The 24,653-nt window shown below is 35.8% G+C and overlaps 1 protein-coding gene across 1 annotated transcript in view; it reads right to left on the reverse strand.

Annotated features, from left to right (window-relative positions):
* PRKD1 (protein kinase D1) overlaps nt 1-24,653 on the reverse strand; it is a 344,329-nt gene that overhangs the window by 53,898 nt on the left and 265,778 nt on the right. The window contains exons 5-7 of the mRNA XM_082618918.1: nt 2,782-2,992; nt 2,562-2,639; nt 557-761 (exon numbers count right to left, since the gene is read on the reverse strand). Coding sequence (XP_082475044.1) covers nt 557-761; nt 2,562-2,639; nt 2,782-2,992 — 494 coding nt within the window. The remainder of the gene's footprint in view (nt 1-556; nt 762-2,561; nt 2,640-2,781; nt 2,993-24,653) is intronic.

Consider the following 24,653-nt stretch of genomic DNA (forward strand, 5'->3'; position numbering starts at 1 on the left):
CACTTAAACACTGAGAGGCCATTGTAGGGTTATTAACTGGCCTAATTTCAATACTGTTGTATCTCAGGGAATAGAGAGGCCTGAGGAAGTGGAGAGAGACTGGAGAACGGCTGGTTGGTGGGGCAGTCAGAACACACACACCATTTATCGATTAAGTATACTGTATTATACTGGCATGGTTTGTGGTGTCCCAAAACAATTACAATAGTAACCTCAAAGACTGCTAAACACAGATTACTCTAACTAATATAATAATAAGGAATAAAGTTTGAAATCTTGTAAGAATTACCAAAATGTGACAGAGAGACACAAAGTGAGCAAATGCTGTGGAAAAAATGGCACTGATAGACGAGCACTACCCTAGGTTGCCACAAACCTTCAATATGTAAAAAAAAATGGAATACCTGTGAAGTGCAATAAGGCAATAAAACGAGGTATGCCTGTGAATGCACACTTTAAGTTTCTTCTATAACAGATTAAAATATCACAGAGCTTTAAAAAGTACATACCACTTGGGGTTCCCCTGTTTGACCAAGGCTGGGGTTGCAGCCCTTACCTGATGGTTCTGTTGGAGTCCTCGTGGTCTGGGTCTGGATCCTGCATCTCCCCACTGTCGTTCTGGCACTCTGCCATGACCATCTCAGCATCTTGGACCATTGCCTCTTCCATGTCATCCATGAGCCCACTGTTTCTTTCACTGTCATTGTCATCGCTCCCTTCTTCCATGACTACATCAGACTCTGCCCCAGGGCTAAGCAAATCTAAAAAATTGTTTTGCGCCCATGAAGATAAGCCTGGAATCCTGGAGCCAGGACTTAAGAGAAAGTTAGGCAATCCTAAAGCAAATCAACTGGAAGCCCTAAAAATATAGTTATGTGAAGAATTTTTCTTTTCTTTCACTTTCCTTTTAAATTTTAGTTCATAGTCACCTGAATGAATGAGAGGATGAATATATAATTTTACGAGCAGATGCTCGTTTTTTGTGCCCCTAAGCCTAAAAGCATGAAAAGTCATGGGAAGCCTTGGAAGGAAGTCAAGAGTGAGACAGAAACAAAGTGCTAGGAAGCAAAATGATACCAGGCACCAGTGAAGAGGATACGAATCTTATTTCAGTAGTACAGCCCTGGTGGGAAAAAGAAATACATGGGAGGATGTGGGAAACTTTGACATGCAAGAACACTCAAGGTCACTGATTCTTGATATTCCAGTAACTTTTAAAATCATGGATTCTAATATATGGTCACATAAGCCTAAGATATTTGATATTCGAAGTAATACTGAATCCTGTCATTATATAGCTGATGGTAATGTAGTAAATTATAATTACTTACTAAGGCAAAGTACTTACTTTAAAGTTAGAAAACAGATTGATCAGAGACCCTAGCCTGCCAAGCTTGGAAAATGCACATTTTTCCAGATTTTTCTGACTGTATGGAAAAATGCAATTTCAAATTAATCAACATAACATAAACTACACTGTTTCCCTTTGGTTCTAGTTATCAAGTACACATTGACATTTCCTGGGCCTGAACAAAATCAATACCATATGCCACAGAAAGTGGGAAGATAGCCAAGCTTTTGATTTTGGCAACTAATTCTGCATCTTGAAGCCAGAAACTACTATGGGAATGTTTTCCTAGAGAGCTTTCTCTTCTCCTTCTAGAGAAGAAAGTTGGAGAACATACATAATCACTTGTTCTTCAGGATTTTAGCAACAGAAATACTCAACCTGTTTCTCTGGTCTTTCATCACCAGTTTTCTTCCCAGAGGAATCAGCAAACTGATAACAGACTGAAAATATAACACAGTCTACTATCTATGGAAAAAGTCAGCCTGGGACACTAAGTCAAATATTTTGGTCAGAATCCATCAGGAATTCTACGAGGGAAGAAAATGAGAGCTGTTCCTTTAGGACATAGCGTTTTTCTTAGAATTCCTTCAATCTTAATTTATACAATTAAAGTTTTCCCAAAGGAATATTCCCCAATATAGAAAAGGATATGTAGTTTTTAATTGTCTAAATTAAAGTTCCTTTTATTATTATTAAAGATGCAGGTTAACAAGCACATACATAATGAGAATAGTAAGTGGGTGGAGGAAGAAAGTTGTAACTATTTCCCGGTAGGTCAATTTCTGTGATTCTTCCCTTCCTTGACAGACAGGGAAGAAAAGTTAACTTCTGTCTCAATGCTGGGAATGAAAAGGATGGAGCACGAGACTGATAGCTATAACTGGGAGGCATTCCAACAATTTCTACGTTTCTGAATGAAGTAGAATAGGTGTAGAAAAATAAGAGAGCTGGGGAAGAAATCCTGGATACCCAAGTTTTCAGTACTAGCTGGTTCACCATGTAAAAATCAAGGAAATCTCTGATCTTTATCACAACGCAATGATGGGTGCTTTTTTACAGTAAAGTAGGACAGAGGCCGTAATTTACTTTGGTCTGGGTCATGAGTATCTGAATGGAAAAATTAAAAGTAAAAAAATCCTGCTAAGTCCTAACTGACACATGCCTTAAGAGGGAAAAGAAGCATAGACGTGACAGCTGACCTTTTACCTACCTCCGTTAATGGTCACTTCGCCAAGGCAGTTGTTGGGTACTTTTGGTGCACAACGTTTATGACAGTTGAATCTGCAATCTAATCACAATCATTTTAAAAGAAAACAAATCAAAAGCAAGCATGCATCAGAAAGAGAAGGTGTGGGAAAAATAGTCATTTCAAATAGGTGAGGCTCAAACTTCGGCAGTTGACAAATACGTGGTAGCAAGATCGTCCTTACCTTTGCACTGCAGGCCCTGCCTGAAGAGCCCCTTGAGAAGCTTCTTGCAGTACTGGCACACAGTTGGCCGGGTGTAGGAGTGGATGACGAAAGTGTGCGGCACTTTAACTTTGGACAGCAAGATCTTGTCGAGCTGGATGGGTCGTCCAATGTATGACTGGGAATTCGACCTCTTCTCTCGACCAATGAATGACTCTGATGGTGACTTTTGCTATATGTTTGAAAAACAATAAAGGACAATAAGATATAAGAGACTCTCTGATTTATATATTTATATATTTTTATTTTCATTTTTATTTATTTTCCAACAAAAGGTCTCACATATTCATTACTGAGCTAAAGCACTAGTGCAGAAATACTGACACAAAGAGAAAAATCATTTTCCCAATAAAGCACATCCAGCTGTTCATATAGTAGTGATGTTCTCAGAGTGATATGGTAAGATGCAAGTGACCCTGACACAGCATAATATATTTGTGTGTTTTTAAATTGCCTTTTATTTTACTATTGTATTTAGTGGTTTGATCCTTAAGAATGTGAGAGGAATAAACTAAGACTATGTTTCTGTTCATTAATGTAATTTATTTCCCCTTAATTTCTTTTTTGAGTTACTTTGTTTTTATAGTATGAAAAGAAGAGAATTGGAGATCAGACTATTTGAACCTGATTTCTAGGACTTTCAAATAATTTGCAGTTTTTCAATTTCATTAGTTTAATACAGAAATATAAAGTTGAAAGCAAACCAAAAAATCGTTCTTAATCCCACTCCATATATTACTTCATTGACATTTTCTAAAGTTTTACATATAGGAAATGCAAGCAGTTCAGGAAGATAAAAAATGAAAAGTAAATTCCCCCAATCTGTCCAATCTAGTACTTCATCTGAACAGGGCCTACAGCTTCTTTGGATTCCCTCCAAGAAAAAAATGAATATAATTTAAAGTTACTCCTCAACCATAAAAGTAAAGGGTTAAAATTATACTATCATTTATATAATTGAAAAACATAGTGACTACTGGATTATATAAACACACAAATATTAATGTTTCGGTTACAATTATATCTCTGTGCACTCTTGTCTCTCATTTTGTAATTAATCAGCCCAGTACATAGATTAAAAAAAATAAATGAAGTGAAGTAAGTCATAGAGAGAAAAAAAAATCGTATATTAACGCATATATGTGGAATCTGAAAAAGTTGGTATAGACAATCTTATTTATAAAGCAGAAACAGAGACATAGACACAGAGAACAAACATATGGATACCAAGGGGGAAAGGGGAGATGGGATGAATGGGGAGATTGGGACTGACATATATACACTACTGTATATAGTATCATATATACACTATTGATACTATGTGTAAAATAGATAACTAATGAGAACCTACTGTATAGCTCAGGGAACTCTACTCAATGCTCTGTGATGACCTAAACGAGAAGGAAGTCAAAAAAACAGGGGATATATGTATATGTATAGCTGAGTCACTTTGCTGTACAGTAGAAACTAACACAATATTGTAAGGCAACTATATTCCAATAAACTTTTTTTAAAAATAAAATAAAATAAATTTAACTGTGTTTACAATGTTTTTGAACAATTTCATGGTATCTCTTGATATCATGGAAATGTACTTGGGAATCATCAGGAAAAATAATTATGGGAATAAAAGAACTGAATTACCTTTTAATAGTTATTATAATTATATATCTCATTTATTAAGCTCTTAACTTAGTATTAACTCTTAATAATCACTGTGTTAGGCACCTTACAAGACAGGCCTTGTGATCTATAGTTGAGGCATCTAAGCTCATAAAGTTTAAATATACTCTTTTGGGTCAAATGCTAGTAAACAGTGGAGCCAAAACATGAACCTACACTTGTCTGCTTCTAGAGCCCTTGTATTACCACATTACTCAGTTAATTTCTAATTTGAAATAATTACCGATGGGAAACAAATCATATTTACAGACAATTTCTATCCTTTTCAATGCTTATCTGCATCAAAAGGTAATACCATTTATTACCAAATGGGAAATTTTTGATTTGCAGATTCACCAGCTGCAATAAAAAGAAATTTGAGATGAGGTTCTACTTAGGGATATTATGTCTACAGTTACATTTATAATTTCAATTCTGTAAAATAAAACTACAAAGCGTAATTATTCTGGAAGGGCTCAACTCTTGCAGAGAGATCTAGGGCACTTGTAAAGATGAGCCAAAGGTTTGCCAAACCAGAATCATAAATATATTGAATAAATATCTTCAAAGGAATTGAATATTACTGGAAAATAATTAAATTTGTAGGGTTAGGTCCCTGCTTTAACTATATCCAATGGGCCAGTTTTAAGCATACACTAAAATGAAAAGTGATATTTTTCCATAGTTGGAAAGTTTCAACACTCAGAATAAAAGCTGACGTGATGTCACATTTTCTTAGCAGATTTAAAATGTTCTCAGATTTGGAAAATCATATGAAAAGTTGACCAAATCACCTTTCAGTTACTTTCCTTAATTTAAGAGACCTAATTCTTGGCTGTGTTAACAAAGCCAGTTTGATGTAGGACTACTCAGTATACCATGGGGCAAATTCACTTAGAAGAGCAAGAAGCAATCTGAATGTTTTCTTTTCATCCAACATGATAACATTCACATAAACACTGCCATAAACTACAAGAACCAGAATTATTCTTGAGAAGTCATTTCATTTATTACCTTCAAGGCAAGATTACATAAGGAATTTTAAAATGTTACATGAGTTTAGGGAAAAGAAATTGGCTGTTACTTTGTGGCCCAGAGTCCGTACTGCACATGTATTCAGGCAATGATGAGATTCACACAGCCACATGTGTCCTTGGCACAGAATAACAACTCACAAACTGCATAATTTATAGGGTCAAAAATTAAGACTTCAGGGGCTTCCCTGGTGGCGCAGTGGTTGAGAGTCCGCCTGCCGATGCAGGGGACATGGGTTTGTGCCCCGGTCCGGGAAGATCCCACATGCCGTGGAGCGGCTGGGCCCGTGAGCCATGGCCGCTGAGCCTGCGCGTCCGGAGCCTGTGGTCTGCAACGGGAGAGGCCACAACAGAGAGAGGCCCGCGTACCGCAAAAAATAAATAAATAAATAAATAAATAAAATTAAGACTTCAATAGCATTTAAGATACAATAGCAACTTAAGATTTTCACAGCATTAATAAAGTGTCCTCTTGTCATTTATGACATTTTAAAATTAAAATCAACTAGCAACACAACCAGAAATACTTATCATTCCCCTTTCTTATAGTTCCAAATATAATCAGTCATTTTCAATGTAGCCTCTATTTCTAAATGAAAAAGTAAAGTTTTAAAATCTTGAGATGGGTACATGCATGTGGGAACTGATTTATTGCTGGAAGGAGACTGACTTTTTTAAGTTTACTAGACAAACACTTTGGGAAAGGGAAGTTTTGTCTGCAGAATTGTATTCTATGTTTTGGGAGTTTACACATATACATTTGCACGTGCTTTTCCCTGTCATGAAGCAAATCTAAGAGCTAAGACAAAAAGAGAAGACTGGGTCATTATGTGATGACTTCGTAAATGCTTATTGAGATATTTATCTGTTCTTCAAACTGTGAAAAAAACCTTTTATTGATATATAACAGATTGTAAAACAAACAGAAAAATAAGATCCTGTGAAACAAGGCCATTGACCTGTAATATAAATTTATATTTATAACATCTATCTATATATCACTGTTTACATAAATGTTTAAAAACCATCATTTCTGGAATCCTGCCAATTATTCCTTCCAATAATATGAAAGCAAACTAAATGCTTCTAAGGATTTTCAGAATCAGTGATAGATTTTGGTTAATAATTCATATTCAGTTACTATTTTAAGAAAGTTACTAGTTGTAATTTCAATTTTTATGAAGGTATATACACCAGAAATCCACAATTACAGTACTTTTGTTTGATGCATCAAGCTACAGAGTAGGCAAAAATTCAGAAATTAGTAATTTTAAATGAAACGGGATGGTTTAAAAAATCTCATTGATCTAAATCCAACTAGCTTGGACTTTAAGATAACTTCAATATGAAAGTAGACTTAGCAATTCAAAGGGTAATGTTGACTTAAATAACAGCTTTTATGGATGTTATGCATTATTATGCAAAGTAGAGATATGGTATCATTGTATTTCTTCATTAACTTCATTTTATTTTTTATTTATTTGTATATTTTTATACTTAATTATAATGTGTATGGAACTTTACAGTTTTAAATAAAATCTTTCTTTAATTCTGGTAAAGAGAAAACTCTCTCTTACCCATCAACACTAGTTTTACTAGGTTAACTAAATGGTGTTTAAATTCATTTCCACTGTTACTTGCTGCTCCAGTTTGGCACTGTGTGTTTGGTGAACCTGGGCAATCTGCAGAATGAGGGTTTTTTTTTTTTTTTTTTTTTTTAAGGGAACAAGGAGGAAAGTTGAAATGTTTTGGAAAGGGAACAGCAACATTTTGTTTCATTCTGCTTCAGTATTATGTGCAGAGCAAAAACTGGCTCAAAACTCTGAACAGCTATAAAATTCTCTTTATAATTATGGTAGGCACTTGCAGGAGGATGTGCTTCTAAAAATTTACATTTTTACATTAGCCACTGGTCCTATGGATTGTTCTTTTCCTGAGTGGAGGAGTTTGGATCACATTACAGGTGTGGAACTTTTGTGAGAACTGACATCACTGTACAATATGGTATTGGGATGGATTGATGTAAATGATCGGATTTGGCAAATTATAAATGATGAAAAGTATAAAGATCTCTTGTTCTCATTGTAAGAGGTATCATATCATAGATGAGAGAGAATATGAGAACAAAAAAATGATGAAAGCTGAATTTAAAGGCGGGATTAGATATTAAATAAAGTTTATACATATTAAACTTTTTTTAAAAGACTGTGGTTTCCTGAAGTGTCTGTAACATCCTCATGCTAACAATATTTCATATGAAATGACTGCCAAAGTTAAAACTATATGCACTGAACACCTACTTACAGAGGCAATGCATCTTGCTTTTCTAGAGACTGAATTTGTTTTTTAACCTGGTATACTAAATTGATGACTCAGCAAGTTTGGAACCATCCCAGGAAATGACTGGTTAGATTACAATATGGAAACTCCAACTGCCAGCCCATCTTTAAACATTCAACAGGACTCTGAAACAATTTCCCAACAAGGTATATTCCACTTCACAGTTCAAAATGAATTCTCTTCATTAGTTAAGCTAGAAAACAGAGGGGAAAAATTGCCCTTACTTGTGGTTTCTTGTTGTCATTTATGGGAAAATCAAACATAAGACTTCCTGAGAGATGAAAGTCACTGTATAAAAAGCAAGATTCAAATAAAAACTTCTCCAGTATTAAGATATTTATGTTTATTAACTAAAATCCATTTCACAGACCCATATTGGGGACTGGATTTGGGGTGACATAAACTCCCCTTGAATCAAAGAGAAATAGAAAAGTAGAGAACACTTTAGCGTACGTGTTGACATCACTTTTTGGACTCTTCATTTTTGGGACTCTTTTTGGTCTTAATCATTACAAAATAAGCTCCTAAGGGAAGGACAACGTCTTAATCATGTTTGTCCTCTGTTAATGGAAAGAAGTGCCTGGTAAAGATAAGTAATAAGCATTGCTTGAACTAAACAAAAATGAATGTCTTCAAGCAATAAATGCATGCAAATAATGGATGAGACATTTCAATAGAGATGTTCAAAATATAGACTGTTAACATAAGCTTGTAAAAAAATTTAGTATTACATGCACTATAACATTGACACGCTTGCTTTACAGGGTTTCAATTTTAAGAGAGTACAATTGACTAAGGAATGTTTTCCACTGGAACTGTTCTCTGTACTTGTCTGCCTGCTCCTCATCCCTACTTGGCATCTCCAACATGAAAACAAAATCTGTCAGAACCCTTTTGCTCTGGATAGAGGACAGGTGGCAAGCTCAAATATCAATAATACCTGTAGGCTGCTAATATTAATGGGTGTCAGGGATGCAATAGGGAATGGTGGAGACTACAGTAAATCGGAGAACACAGGCTCGGTTGAAAAGGGATGGATCAAAGACTGCTAATGGCTGTGAGTATGAAAGCCCTATGTTTCCAGACCTCTTAGTTTTGCAAAACAAGCAGAAGATCTAGTTGCTTTATGAAATAACTCTATTTCTCAACATTAGCGACTCTGAAAAAATTCTGAAACGTTGTGCCAGTCAACTGATTTGGGGAATAAATCTGGTCATGGGGAGTCTGAGACCTCTGAACTAGATAACGACATAAAACACTTTCTATAACCTTTGTATGTGCCAGATTCTTTTCGTAGCACTTTACATTCATCAACTCATTTAAACCTCATGACCACCAGGTTTTTTAAAGATAAGGAAACTGAATCATAGAGAGACTACATCATTTGCCCAAGATCGCACAGCCCATGGAAGCAGAACTATGAACTCAGGTATTCTTGTTCCAGATGATAATAATGATTCCTCTCTTTTTAGCCTCTCCCAGTTCTCACATCCCCTGGTTTTATGCTAATATAAAAATAGAAAGTATTTTCTTCCCTTCATTTAAGTCATGAAGAAAGAGTTCACAGGAAACAAGAAAAATCAAGTAATAGTATGTTCTACTTGCCAAAATGCAAAGTGAAAATATTGTGAACCCCTTAACCTTGACCTACGGAAGAGACTTTCAAGCAACTTGTCTGTGCCCAGAGGATAGCATCTGAGTCATGCATGTTTTCTAGAACATAATGATTAGCCTAATACACAGCCTCTATTGTATAAGTATCACTCAGTTGCCTGCTGACTTTCCTGTTCAGGTGCTGTTATGCTTAAAAGATACCAGCACATCTATGTGAAACAGAGCCAACCAAACATTAATCTTTTATTCCAGAAGTTTTAAGATCTAGCATTTTTTGATTATCAAAGAACTGTGCAGAACAGCACCTTATAACAGTTTGCTCCTACTGCCATCCAGATGGATCTATCTAATTTAACAAGTGCCTACTGGGACAAATCCTACCTAAAGGCTCAAGTCAGATGCTACAGGACATACAAGGACCAGTAAATAACAGTCTCTGTGCCCAATGAGTTTACTATTCAATAGAATTCTGGACACAACGTAACTGTTACTATCAACAACATGTGCTGTTCCCTTCTATAGGCAAAGATGGTTCTGTCTCATTCTTCAGATTCCAGGTCATATATCACCTTCTCCAGGACGCCTCCAGATCACCTCACTTCCTGCCCACATCCCCTCCACTCTGTGGTACTCTCTGGCACATCATCATGTCCCCTCCAGAGCCATTACTGCAGAGCCCAACTATCTTATTTACCTCTTTGTTTATTAGGTTTTTACTGTCTCCCTTCAGTAGAATATAAGTTCCATGAGAAGGGGAACTTGACAATTTTGTTCATCACTGTATCACCAACTTCTGGAATACTGCCTCACACAGAATAAGTGCCCATATGTATGAAGGTTCGAAGAAAAGATAAACCACTTCCATGAGGGAGATAAAGGGGTCATTCAGAAAAGGAGTTTCCTGAAGAAGAGGCATTGGATGTGGATCCTGAAGTGAGTCTTGTCAAGCAATGACTATGTTGACTATTATTAGCAGTTAAAATTCTGTTTAGGACAACTCAGTCCTCCTAATCTTCAGACTGCTTAGAGATTTCTTTTATATGCTCTGAAACCTGTTTATCCCACTTGGAATGATTATCTAATGCCACCCATTGTCACTGCTAGTAAAACACTGCTGTGAATGCTTAGTCTGAGGCTATTTTACAAAGCAAAAAAGAAACAATCGACTTCTGTCAACAACACTGAGATGAATATTTCACCTCAAACATGGGGAGTCCAGGATTTCCCAGCACAGAGCAGTTCTTGGGCAACAGACAAGTTTGAAGACCCCTGGGAATTGAGGTTCACATAGGAACACTCACGTTGCCATGCCCTGCAATTCGCTGAGGGTAGGGTGTTTGGCGAGTTTTAAATTGTTCATTGCTATTCTGTTACAATTCTGATTCTACAGGCCTTGAACTACCTGCCAAGTGTGCCAGATAAATGAGTTTGGTTCCTCAGTTGGATACCCTAAATATGTAGCATAAATAAAATCTAATCAACACCTTTTCATAACAGTGAAAAGGCCTGCCACAGAGCAGAAATAAAAAAAAAGTGTGCCCCCTGCTTAGTGGTGATGGATGCTGTTTTACAGTGGAGAATCCATTTTTAATGTTTGCAGCAATTTGTGAAAGATTTCATAGTAACAACATATATAATCTCTTATTAAAAATACACGGTGATCTGGATTTGCTGAGTGCTAAAGCAGTCTTGGAAGTTACATTAACTTTTATACTGCCTCACTCTTTTTAAGTAAACAGAAATGAAGGATAAAGGAACCTTACTATTTTCTTAAGCAACCCACCCTTTCCAGGGAAAGCACTAGACCCTTGGAGAACTATTACAAATTACATGCACTGTTCTTTCAAAATGTCAGTTACTTACATCTTACAAATCTCTGGGTTCCTGGAGGAAAGGGGAGACATAATACAAGTACTGCCTCTTCTTATACTTGAAGGCAATGCAACCTTAACTCCACAGGCCATACATTCATAAAAGAAAAAAGCATTTCCGCTGAGGAAGAAAACAACTCTGCATGTCAACAAGTTGAGGGCTTCGACTGTCAGACTTGATCTCCATATAGAAAGTGAACTGGAAGGTAAGCAGATCATGTGGAAAATTCAAAAGTGATTTTAGGGACACATATTCTCATAGTATTTGACCTTGACTGAATTGACAGGGGCCTGGCCTCGGTTTACGAGCTAACGGGAAAGCTGAATGAAATAATCTAGAAAGAGATTTTCCCATCGATTACTGCCTTGGAGCTTAGTAGTCATGATTGGTGAGGAATTTAAGGAGCAGAGACTTAAATTTGACAGGCCTGGCATGACATCAGATGGACACAGATAGCCACTTAGTAAATGCCTGTTACTGGTAACTGGATGTGTGGGGGGTTGTTTTGCAACTTAAAGCAGAGAGCAATGTTTTGTGTCTTAAGTCATGGCAGTGCGGAGTGTTACGGAGGCCAAGGTACCTTCCCGATGTGAGTGCAGGCTCTTCAGGGACTTCACTAAAGATCCATTTGTCCCAAAGACCTCTATGTTTGTAACTGTGGACAAGTGGTATATGATGTCCTCTTCCCCAGTGGAATTCATGAAGAACTCTCCAGCTGTGTTCGTATTTAGAATTCCACATCTGGAAGTCTATGTTCAGAACATGAAATAATAATGTACAGATGACAAGCCAGACAAATTGAATGAAATCAGGCAACAGCTGATTAATAGCACATCAAAGAAGGCCTCACACTCTTAATTTTACTGATGGGCTCCTTCCCGACAAACGTACCACTGCACGTACTCTTCTGCCTCTCAGGAGCTGGAAAAGTGCCAGTTAAATAGTTCTTGGATGTCTTTTCCTCACTGGAAGTATACACTGCCCAGGTTTGAATTTAGAGAACTAGTCTGTACAATCATCAAAAGAAATCTTGCAATATCTGGCTAATGTACTGGATGTCATGGTTCATGTTCAAATGGAAAAACGACTTCTTAATTCAGATGAATCACCAGGATTCCTGGAACTCCAGAACACAAGCATAACAATTAAAGTGTCTACCTCTAGATAGACTTTTGCTACTTTGGAAAATATCCTGGAAAATATTTATTTGGCCAGAAATTTCACCATAGTTTCATTAGAAATAACTTTTTCCCCCAATATTTGCCCATTTGAAAATAATCTGCCTTAACTATTATAAAGTGTATCTGGATCATACCCAATTACAGATAGGTAATGCAACAGTGGTATTCTCTTGTCTTTACTTATTTATTAATGAACAGAAACAGTAACTGAATGAGTCATTTTGGGGGGAGGTTTTCTAGGAGAGTATGCAGCCAAGAGTTCCTTTTACTACAATACTTGTCTGAATTAAATGTGACGCAGGAAACTTTAAAAAAATCACAGTGGTTTATGGAAGAGTATTATTTAGAAAATATGCACCCTCACATAAAAAGTTAAACTGAATATTGTCCAAATTTTGTAAAAACTAAAGGATGTGAAGGGTAAACAGTCAAACATAGAGAAAGCTTTTGGAGTGAGCAATTTACTTCCTAATAATATCTTACTGTAAGGCAGTCTGAATGCTAAGAATTACCAAGAAGACTAGTCTAGAAGAATTTAATTTCACCAAAAAAAAAAAAAATTCTATCTAGAGCCTCTTAACTTCAAAGCTATAATAGTAAATGCTTCCTTAAAGACATTTAAAAATATTTAAAATAACTTCAGTAAAGTTCTTAAATTTAAAAAAAATTCCATAAGACCTACTTAACTTAAAAAAATATTGTGTCATCAATTGTATCCTGTCGCTGCAAAGGACACCAGTGTCTTTAATTCTTCTTCATTTTCTACCTTGACTTCAGCTCATTTACGTCAAAAGACTATTCTCTTGAATCATTTGAAAAGAATATTATGTTTAATCTGCCTACATTGATTTATTTTCAATAGTATTCCATGTATAGTAAGATAATGAGTGAAAATGTTTTCTCTGTATTAAAATATCAGTATGGGAAAAAGCCATCAAAAACACATGTAAAACTGAAAATATACATCCATCACAGATTAACAGATAGAGGATTACTATCATAATATATATTCAATTAAAGACCTAAATGTAAGGCCAGACACTATAAAACTCTTAGAGGAAGACAAAGGCAGAACACTCTATGACATCAATCACAGCAAGATCCTTTTTGACCCACCTCCTAGAGAAATGGAAATAAAGACAAAAATAAACAAATGGGACCTAATGAAACTTCAAAGCTTTTGCACAGCAAAGAAAACCATAAACAAGACACAAAGACAACCCTCAGAATGGGAGAAAATATTTGTAAATGAAGCAACTGACAAAGGATTAATCTCCAAAATTTACAAGCAGCTCATGCAGCTCAACATCAAAAAACAAACAACCAAATCCAAAAATGGGCAGAAGACCTAAACAGACATTTCTCCAAAGAAGATATACAGATAGCCAACAAACACATGAAAGGATGCTCAACATCACTAACCATTAGAGAAATGCAAATCAAAACTACAATGAGATATCACCTCACACCAGTCAGAATGGCCATCATCAAAAAATCTGGAAACAATAAATGCTGGAGAGGGTGTGGAGAAAAGGGAACCCTCTTGCACTGCTGGTGGGAATGTAAATTGATACAGCCACTATGGAGAACAGTATGGAGGTCCCTTAAAAAACTAAAAATAGAACTACCATACGACCCAGCAATCCCACTACTGGGCATACACCCTGAGAAAACCATAACTCAAAAAAAGAGTCATGTACCACACTGTTCACTGCAGCAATATTTACAATAGCCAGGGCATGGAAGCAACCTAAGTGTCCATCGACAGATGAATGGATAAAGAAGATGTGGCACATATATGCAGTGGAATATTACTCAGCCATAAAAAGAAACGAAATTGAGTTATTTGTAGTGAGGTGGATGGACCTAGAGTCTGTCATACAGAGTGGAGTATGTCAGAAAGAGAAAACAAATACTGTATGCTAACACATATATGTGAATCTAAAAAAAAAGGTTCTCAAGAACCTAGGGGCAGGACAGGAATAAAGATGCAGATGTAGAGAATGGACTTGAGGACATGGGGAGGGGAAGGGTAAGCTGGGAAGAAGTGAGAGAGTGGCATGGACTTACATATACTACCAAACGTAAAATAGATAGCTAGTGGGAAGCAGCCGCATAGCACAGGGAGATCAGCTCAGTGCTTTGTGACCACCTAGAGGGGTGGGATAGGGAGGGTGGGAGGGAGACGCAAGAGGGAGGAGATATGGGGACATATGTATACATATAGCTGATTCACTTTGTTATACAGCAGAAACTAACACACCATTGTAAAAGCAATTATACTCCAATAAAGATGTTAAAAATTTTTTTAAGTTAAAATATATATATATATATATATATATATATATATATATATATATATTCAAAGCAACTCAATAGAGAAAGAGACAGGCAATTCACCATAGGTGAAATACAGATGTCCAATAAATATATGAAAAGTTGTTTCTCTTCTCCAGTAAAGAAATCATATTTAGGAATAGAAATTATTTTACCTATGCATCAAATTTGTGAAAAAAAAAACCTTTTAAAATACTGATAAAATCGACTGTTGGGAAGACTATGAGGAAATGGGAACTCTCATACACTGCAGTCAGTGAAGTCATAAATTTAAACTTTTACATCCTTTTGAAGAACTAGTTGGCAAAAAAAAAGTGTATATTCTTTAGTCTACTTGGCTTCTAAGGATATAACCTACTGGATTCATTCGATAAATACTTACTGAGAAACCTACAAATATGTTTACAAGTGTGCAAAAAATGCAGACAAGGATGCCTATTTCCACATTGTTTAAAAAAACGGAACCAATCTAATCAATAGGGGAGATTAAGTAAATTAATATATATCATTGCAATGTAATACCAGAAAGCTTTTACAAAAACACATTTCTTTGTTTCCATAGTGTCCATTCCTGCAAGTCCATGAGGGCAGAGGATTGATCTACACTTGTATACTTTTGCATCCTTGAGTTACAAACCTGAAAGTATAAACTGTGACTAGGACGTGCTGAACATGGAGCCATGACCAGGTTTCTCAAACAGTTCTGCAACTCACAAACGGTCACTAGAATATTTCTCTGAAATATTGGTCAAATTTTATGAATAATTATCTTCCAGGACATCATAAAGAAAAGAAGAAAAGTTTGTTACCTTTTCAACAAACCAGCTATAAACAACTTCAAGAACAACAGCTTATGCAGAAAATGCATCTTGTTTCCCTCAGGAGCTATCCCGTGGAGGCCTGGCTGCCTTTAAGTTGTACAACTTCCACAGAAAAGCAAACTACCCTTCAGTCTGCTTTTACACCATCTGCTCCGATTTCAGGGCAGGAGAGGGAAGTGGAAAACGCTTCCCGCCCTTTTTTGGCTTTATTCCCAAAGGCTAATTTGAAGGGAAAGATACTAGTCCACATCTAAAATTATGTCTGGACTGCACTGTAAATTACAAAATTTAAATTTACAAGGATATCAAAAGTTATACTGACCTAGCATTCACCCCAGACTTTTCTAAGTACGGCACATTTTGAACTAGGATAATTTTTCAAACATGGGAATTCACTATTATTGAAGCAGATCTCTTCATTTTACATCTTATGAATCAAGATATCTTGACTTGTTCATTTTCTTTAACCCAGAACATGTTCTGGTTGTGTTTTCATTTGCTTCCTATGTTAGAGTTACCTTAACAATACCATCTTAGAATGGACACTAACAATGGTATTTGAAACCTACTGTCTCATGAAAGAAAATAACAATGTCAACTCTCAACTCATCAGAGGTACAGAAATAAGAAAAAGGAAACATTAACAAGTCAACTGGTCAAAACAAGTTATCACAAGAAGATCACTGTTGTATATCCTGCTTTAATGCTTGACTTTTCCATGTTTAGGTTATTAATTGCTTAAGATAGACAAAAGGCCAATTTTAGAGGGGGTCTTACTTAAAACCTTTATGAAGGAAATGTGTGTTTTCCCATATATAATTTCTTCTTGGATTGAGACCTTAATACATACACTAGTACCATCCTTTATAAAAGTAATTAAATAGACTGTAATACTACATTAAGGATTCAAAGCTCCTTTCTTGAAAAGTTGTACTCCTCTTCAGGCAGTCCTTGTTTTGTGCCTTATGGCGCCAACCAAAACTGCTGGATATCAGGATGGTGACCTCACTTGGCACGGTTCTATGGTACCTAGCACCAGGACACAGTTCCAGCATGCAGGCATTTCAGTTAATATGCTACCAGGTAAAGTGAGTGCTGACTGTGCTCTGTTCTATTCTCAACTGGCCTGCCCAGTTTCATAGAAAAGACACCAATGTTATGGAATCAAGTAATCTGAGGGCAAAATTTTATCTAATAAACCAACTATTGGTCTAATGCCTGCACTGCTCTTCGTCTTCTTGAAGACTGTGAAAACTTAAACAATAACACCAGGAAAAGACAACCACCACCACCACCACCACCCATGGGCTTTCTGCAGTTCAACAGGTGGGATTCTGAGCTAAATTATGACCTGAGTATTCTCATAGAGTCAATACAGATGACTGTCTGATGTTAATTTAATATTATAAAGTTGGCTTGCAAAAGATGGTGAAGCACATTCCTAGGCAGAGTTAGTACCTACCTCAAAGCCAGGACTCACAGGAGACTGAAACATGAAGTTGTAAGAGAAAAAGCAGACAAAGGTGCAGAAAAGGGGAGGCAAAAGACAAGAGAACCGTGTTATTGGAGGAAAGCAATGCATGTTACTCAATAATATTATTAGCAAATAATAGATATATTTTCAAGAAAAAGCAAAATGTGATACTAATCAGTCTTTGAGGCACAGAAACATCTGGGTTAGAAACTACTTTTTAACATTTCAATGGAACTACAGACACTAAGATTGCAAAAACACAGTTTACAGTTTTGAGTTGGTAGAGGTAAAGAAAATATCTACTTGTAACAGTGTCAGTGATGAAAGACGGTTCATTCACCTTCTTGAAAATAAATTAGACTCAGAAAGAAGCATTTTGACCTTTAAGTGAAAGATCAGATTTTCTTCACAATAATTCATACTCTCAATGGAAAAAGAAAGAAAAAGGTCATCAAAGTAATCAAATGTGACATAGTTATCTGCCTGCAGGCAAGAATAAGTTGATGAATAATCAGTATCAGTCAGTGTTTTACAAACCTGAAAAGTCCAATAGTGGGTTAGAGTTTTAATGAGAGAAATATGTCTACAGTGTATTCTTTGCTTATTTTAGAGTCTTCACTGCATATCATTGTTTTCTGTCTGATTTCATTTAAGGTTGAAATATAATTCAAAAGTAGAAAGGTTATGATACATTTTTTAAGAGAAGTATCAATGAAAAATCTAAGAAACATTTTGGTTAAGTAGACGTGCATCTGTCTACTTATGAATATGTTCTGAATATGTTCTTTTTCATCTCTCTTCCCTCAAGCTTTGTGGGTTAGCCCTATCTGATAACTAGAAATTAAATCAAAACTAAAATACAGTTGACTCTTTTTCTTAACAAAAAATGCATGACGGTGTTTTGAAATCCATGGTATTTCCAGTGTTGAATAAACATAACACTTTGAGAAAAATCCTATTATTTGTTCTCACAGTCCCTGCATCCTAATTTGCAATCTACAGCTAACCCATTTTGTCAGAGACTTTGGAAAGGGATGTACATTTAGATTGAGGTTCTGCTAAAATTAACTGTTACCCAGTGATACCAGTTAGACTTCTGGATTAACATGAAGCATGAGCAGAATTCAGGAGCAACAATTGCCCATTTGGCCAGATCCAAACAAGACTTTGGAGGAGAAATTATAACCTGTTTGAATGTACTTTTATAGAACATTTTCATACAGAGGAGGCAAAGCTTTCCCTTTGTGAGAAGAAATCAAATTTCCTCAATTTCCAAAATAAGATATTATCCTTGTCATCAACATACCTAATATCCAAAGCTCAGGATTTTCCTCCAGTTTGTAGCCCTGAATGTCTTTACTCTGGGCTATCATCAGAATTCAATTCCAGCTTAGTGCTGGTTTACTGCACGATATTTGAAGATGGTCTATGCAACATGCATTAATTGACTTATTCCTCTAAGTTACCATTTCTAAAAGTGCATGTTATTTTCCCACTAGGTATTCCTAGGTTTCCTGAGAAAAAGGGATTCCATAGTTGAGTCAGTTTAGGAACACTGATTTCATTATTGCAAGACTTCTGAGAACCATAACTATGTTTAATGAATATTGTGATGTCCAGTACTTGGATGGACCGAGAAGTACTTCCCAATCTTATTTGACTAGGCGAAGGATATTTTGCATAATATCTTATAGCACCATTATTTTAAAGAAAAAATTTTGGGAAACACACACCTCTGTATTTCTCCCTTGCTATCAAATTAGAATCACCAGAAATGTCCATAGGTCGCCAAGAAAAAGAGAGCCACCTATTCCTTTGGTAGTTGGTTGTAATATTTTACTAGAGCTTTGTTTTTATTTTTGTTTTTCCCTTGAAAGAAGATCATATGAATCACAGTTGTGTATCTGTGGTGAAGACTACTGTAGAAAATGTTTATTATGTAAATGAATACTATATATATTAGGGTGATGTGGCATATTACTTTCATTTAGCACCCAAAGAATTTATGTTTCCTGTTACTGAATAATGTAATTTCTATAACCCCATTTTCTTTAAATTGACTGATAGGAATCTCAGAATTAAATTAAATTATTAACTTTTCTGATATAATATTTCATTCTTTTACCACATGACTTGGGATGAAGAAACCTAATGACTTTATAACTTGCTATTGTCATTTTAAAACCTTTTTATTGGGCTTCCCTGGTGGTGCAGTGGTTGAGAATCTGCCTGCCAATGCAGGGGACATGAGTTCAAGCCCTGGTCTGGGAAGATCCCACATGCCGCGGAGCAACTAGGCCTGTGAGCCATGACTACTGAGCCTGTGTGTCTGGAGCCTGTGCTCCACAACAAGAGAGGCCGTGATAGTGAGAGGCCCACGCACCGCAATGAAGAGTGGCCCCCACTTGCCGCAACTAGAGAAAGCCCTCACACAGAAATGAAGACCCAACACCGCCAAAAATAAATAAATAAATAATTAATCAAGACCACATATTAATAAATAAATAAACAAATAAAATCTTTTTATTGAGGTATAATTTATATGGAATAAAGTGCAGAAAATTCTAGGTGTACATCTTGATGAGGTTTTACATGAGCATATAAGCATGTAACCTCTACCCAGATCAAGACATAGAATATTTCCAGCATCCAGAAAGGCTCTCTCTTGCTCCCTCTCTCAGTGGGCACCTACGAGGAACCATTATTCTGATGTCTCTCACCATAACTCAGTTTTTCTGGATTAGAACTTCATACACTGGATTCACAGGCATATAATCTTTTGTGTCTGTTTTTTTCCCCTAAATATTATTTTGTGAGATTCATTTATGTTGCTGAATGAATTAACAGTTCCTCAATTCTATTGCTGTATTGCTGTATACTATTCCATTGTATGACTCTACCACTATTTATTTGTTTCTAGCTTTTAGCTACAATGAATAAAAATGTTAAAAACATGCTTGTAACAATACCATTCACACTGGCACCCCACCAAGGTGAAATACTTAGGTGTAAATCTAACAAAACATGAATAAGATCTATATGAGGAAAACTACAAAACTCTGATGAGTGACATAAAAGAGCAAAATAATGGAGAGAGATATACCATGTTCACAGATAGGAAGACTCAATGTTATCAATTTGTCAGTTCTTCCCAACTTGACCTATAGATTCAATGCAATCCCAATCAAAATCGCAGCAAATTATTTTATGGATATCAACAAAGTGATTTTATAGTTTATATGGAGAGGCAAAAGACCCAGAATAGCCAACATGATACTGAAGGAGAAGAATAGGACTGATGCTACCCAACTTCAAGCCTTACTATAAAGCTATAATAATCAAAACAGTGTGGTATAAGAATGACAAATAGATCAATGAAGCAAAACAGTGAGACCCCAAATAAGCCCCCATAAATACAGTCAACTCACCTTTGACAAAGGAGCAAAGGCAATACAAGGGAGCAAAGATGGTCTCTTCAATAAATGGTGCTGGTGATTCACATGTAAACAAATGAATCTAGACACAGAACTTACAATGAATTAACTTAATTAACTTAAATTAAAAAGTAAATTAATGCAAGTTAATTAAGTTAATTTAAATTAAAAAATTTAACTCTACATGAATCATAGACCTAAACGTAAAACATAACACTATAAAAATCCTAGAAGATAACATAGGAGAAAACCTAGGTGACCTTGGATATGGTGGTGCTTTTTAAAATACATAACCAAAGACATGATCCTTGAAAGAAATAAATAATAAGCTGGATTTCATTAAAATTAAAAACTTCTGCTCTGCAGAAGACAATGTTAAGAGAATTAAAACACAAGCCACAGACAGGGAGAAAACATTTGCAAAATATTAGCAAAAGACACATCTAATAAAGATTGTTATCCGAAATATACAAAGAACTCTTGGAACTTCCCTGGTGGTCCAGTGGGTAAGATTCCACGCTCACAATGCAGAGGGCCTGGGATCGATCCCTGGTCGGGGAACTAGATCCTGCATGTATGCCGCAACTAAGAGTTCACATGCTGCAACTAAGAGTTTGCATACCACAACTAAGAAGTCGCCTGCCACAACTAAAGATCCCGCATGCTGCAACTAAGACCAGGGGCAGCCAAAATAAATAAATAAATATTAAATAATATATCTATATACAAAGAACTCTTAAAATTCCACAATAAGAAAACAAACAATCCAATTTACAAATGGGCCAAAAACCTTAACAAACGTCTTACCAAAAAAGATATACAGATGGAAAATAAGCATGTGAAAAGAAGTTTCACATCATATGTCATCAGGGAAATGCAAACTAAAACAATGAGAAACCACCACACACCTACCAGAACACAAAATCCAAAATAACGACAACACCAAATGCTGACAAGGTTGTGCAACGACAGGAACTCTCATTCATTGCTGTGGGAATGCAAAATTGTGCAGCCACTTTGGAAGACAGTTTGGCAGTTCTGACAAAACATAATCTTATCATATGATCCAGCAATTGCACTCCTTGATACTTACTCAAAAGAGCTGAAAACTTAGGTTTACACCAAAACCTATACATGGATGCTTATAGCAGCCTTACTCATAACTGGCAAAACGTGGAAGCAACCAAGATGTCCTTTGTTAGGTGAATGGATAAATGAACTGTGGACATCTTGACAATGGAATGTTATTCTACTCTAAAATGAAATGAGCCATCAAGCCATGAAAAGACATGGAGGAAACTTAAGTATGTACTATTAAGTAAAAGAAGCCAAACTGGAAAGGGTACATACTGTATGTTTCCAACTATATGACATTCTGAAAAAGGCAAAACTATAGAGACAGTAAAAAAAATCAGTAGTTGGTAGGGGTTGGCTGGAGGGGAGGAGGGAAGAATAGATGAAACTAAGAGGACTTTTAGAGCAGTGAAAATACTCTGCATGATACCATAATGATGAATACATGTCATTATGCATTTGTCCAAATCCACAGAATGTACAACACCATGAACGAACCCTAAAGCAAACCATGGACTTTGGTTCGTTATGATGTGACTGGGTGATTATGATGTGTATGTCAACGTATGTTCACCAGTATTAGCAAAAGTACCATTCTGGTGAGTGATGAGGATAATGGGGGAGGCTATGCATGTGTGGGTGGCAAGGGGTATATGGGAAATCTCTGTGCCTGCCTTTCAATTTTTCTGTCAACCCAAAACTGCTTTAAAAAAGTGAAGTCTAAAAAACTTTTAGAAATTCTGGTACGTATTTTTAAAAATTAAAAAATTTTAAAAATTCTGTTACATATCTTTCCATGCATATCTATACACATTTCTGGTGAATATATACCTAGGAGTAAAACTGATGAGTCACATGATATGCATATGTTCAGCTTTAGAAGACAACTGCCAACCAGATTTCCAAAGTTGCTGAACCAATTTATATTCCTAGTAGTAGTGTATGTGAGTTCTAGTTGCTCAGTATCTTCACCAATACTTGTTACTGTCAGTTTTTTCCCCCCAACATTAGACATTCTGGTGTAGAGATATCTCACTGTAGATTTAAATTTATACTCTGATAAATAACGATGTAAAATACATTTTCATGTTTATTGGCTGTCTTCTTTTGTAAAGTGCCATTCAAGTACTTTGCCTATATCTTAAATAAGGTTGTCTGTCTTTTCAACTTTTATAGATGTTCTTTATACATTTGGCTATGACTCTTTTACAAGATATATATACATATTACATACATTGAAAATATCTTTTCCCATTCTGTGACTTGCTTTTCCACCCTTTTAATGGTATATTTTGCTGAAAATAATTTGTTAATTTTAATGATGCCCAATTTACCAATTTTTTTCTTTTGTCATCAGTGATTTGAGTCCTATTTGAAAAAGGTTTTCATGACCCAAGTTACTGTAGATACTCTTGTATGCTATCTCCTAGAAGCTCCTAATCTACCTAGGATTTATTTTGTATATGGTATAAGGTAAGGTCAAGATTCATATTTTCCATATAGATATCCCATTGGTTCCAGAAATATTTGTTGAAAAAACCCATCCTTTTCTCACAGCAGTGGTACTGTTGTCATAACTTAGTTGGCCTGTATACGCACATAGTTTCTGGACTTCTATTCTGTTTCATTGGTTTATTTTCTGTTCTGGTGTAATACCACATTGTCTTAACTACGGCTTTATGATATGTTTGGAAATTCTCCAGCTTTGTTCTACATCAGGGGTTCTCAAACTCAGCACTACTGACATTTTGAGCCAGCTACTTCTTTGTTTGGGGGCTGTCCTGTGCATTGACCTCTCTGTGATTTCCTTATTTCTGAGACATTTGTCCCTCAAATCCTGATTGCCTTGGTTGCTCTTAGGTACCTTTAAATATTGTTTTGTTATGTTCTGTTATACTCTATTCAGCTTTTATAATTGTCCCTTACAGGAGAGTGGTCTGACACAAGCTTCTTCATAGCTAGGAGCAGAAGTTCTGGAACAGATTATTAACTTTTTTGCCTAAGACTAAACCTTGTATAACATGATTTCAAATGGCTTTAACTTTTCCCAAACACCACAAGAACATCTGTAAATTTTTTAAAAGATGAGATGATATTTAAAAAGATCTAGATGATAAATAGAGATATCATAGGATCATTTAATCTTGACTTCTCCTATGCAATTGTCTAAAAGTTTATAAAACTGATATAATCTTAATAAGTATACTTATACATAATGAAACAACATATTAGTGTGTCCTCCTTAAGTACCTACTGAGTTTTTCTTGTTTCCTTCTAACACAGGTGATGATGTACAAAAAGATATACACCCTTGCAGAGCTCTGATGCCATAAATTGCCTACATTTTGGATTTTCTCAAAAAAGGACTGCATCACGGTTGGAATAATGGATTCAGTTTAGTGCCGAAGTTGATGACAGACAAAGCTTGTCATAAGATCTATGTTGTTATACTTTTTTTTCTATGTTAGCAGCATTATAGAAATCCAAGACTCAATTTATTTGCCAGAAATGGGTAAATTAATAGAATTACCAGTATTTTAATTCATATGTGAAATGGTGATTTTCCAGTCAAAATAAGCAATCAAGTGTTGAATAGGAAAATCATTTTCTTACATTTGGGAGAAAATCTTTACTTATGGCAGACTTGCAACATGGGTGGTCTAATGGCATTACTTAGCAATGCCATCTTTATATAGGCCATCATCCTTTTCAGAAATGGAAAATATTGTTTATTGTATATGGACTAAAAGGTTTTACTATCATTACCATAATGTTACCTTTGACTAGGCATTCACTATAACCTTTAAACTATAGTTACTGGCCTTTTATGTTTTGCACAGGGATGAAAAGAGACATATTAGCTGCACTCCGAGCATGCAAAGAGAGACATACAGGCACCCCACAGGGGCAAAAAGTGCTATGATGAATGTAAAACATGCATTTGAGAGCCAATGTATCACCAACACTATTACCAAAGGCATTTTTCATTT

Source organism: Mesoplodon mirus (genome assembly GCF_964341445.2).
Source record: "Mesoplodon mirus genome assembly, chromosome: 4".
NCBI classification, from domain to species: Eukaryota; Metazoa; Chordata; class Mammalia; order Artiodactyla; family Ziphiidae; genus Mesoplodon; species Mesoplodon mirus.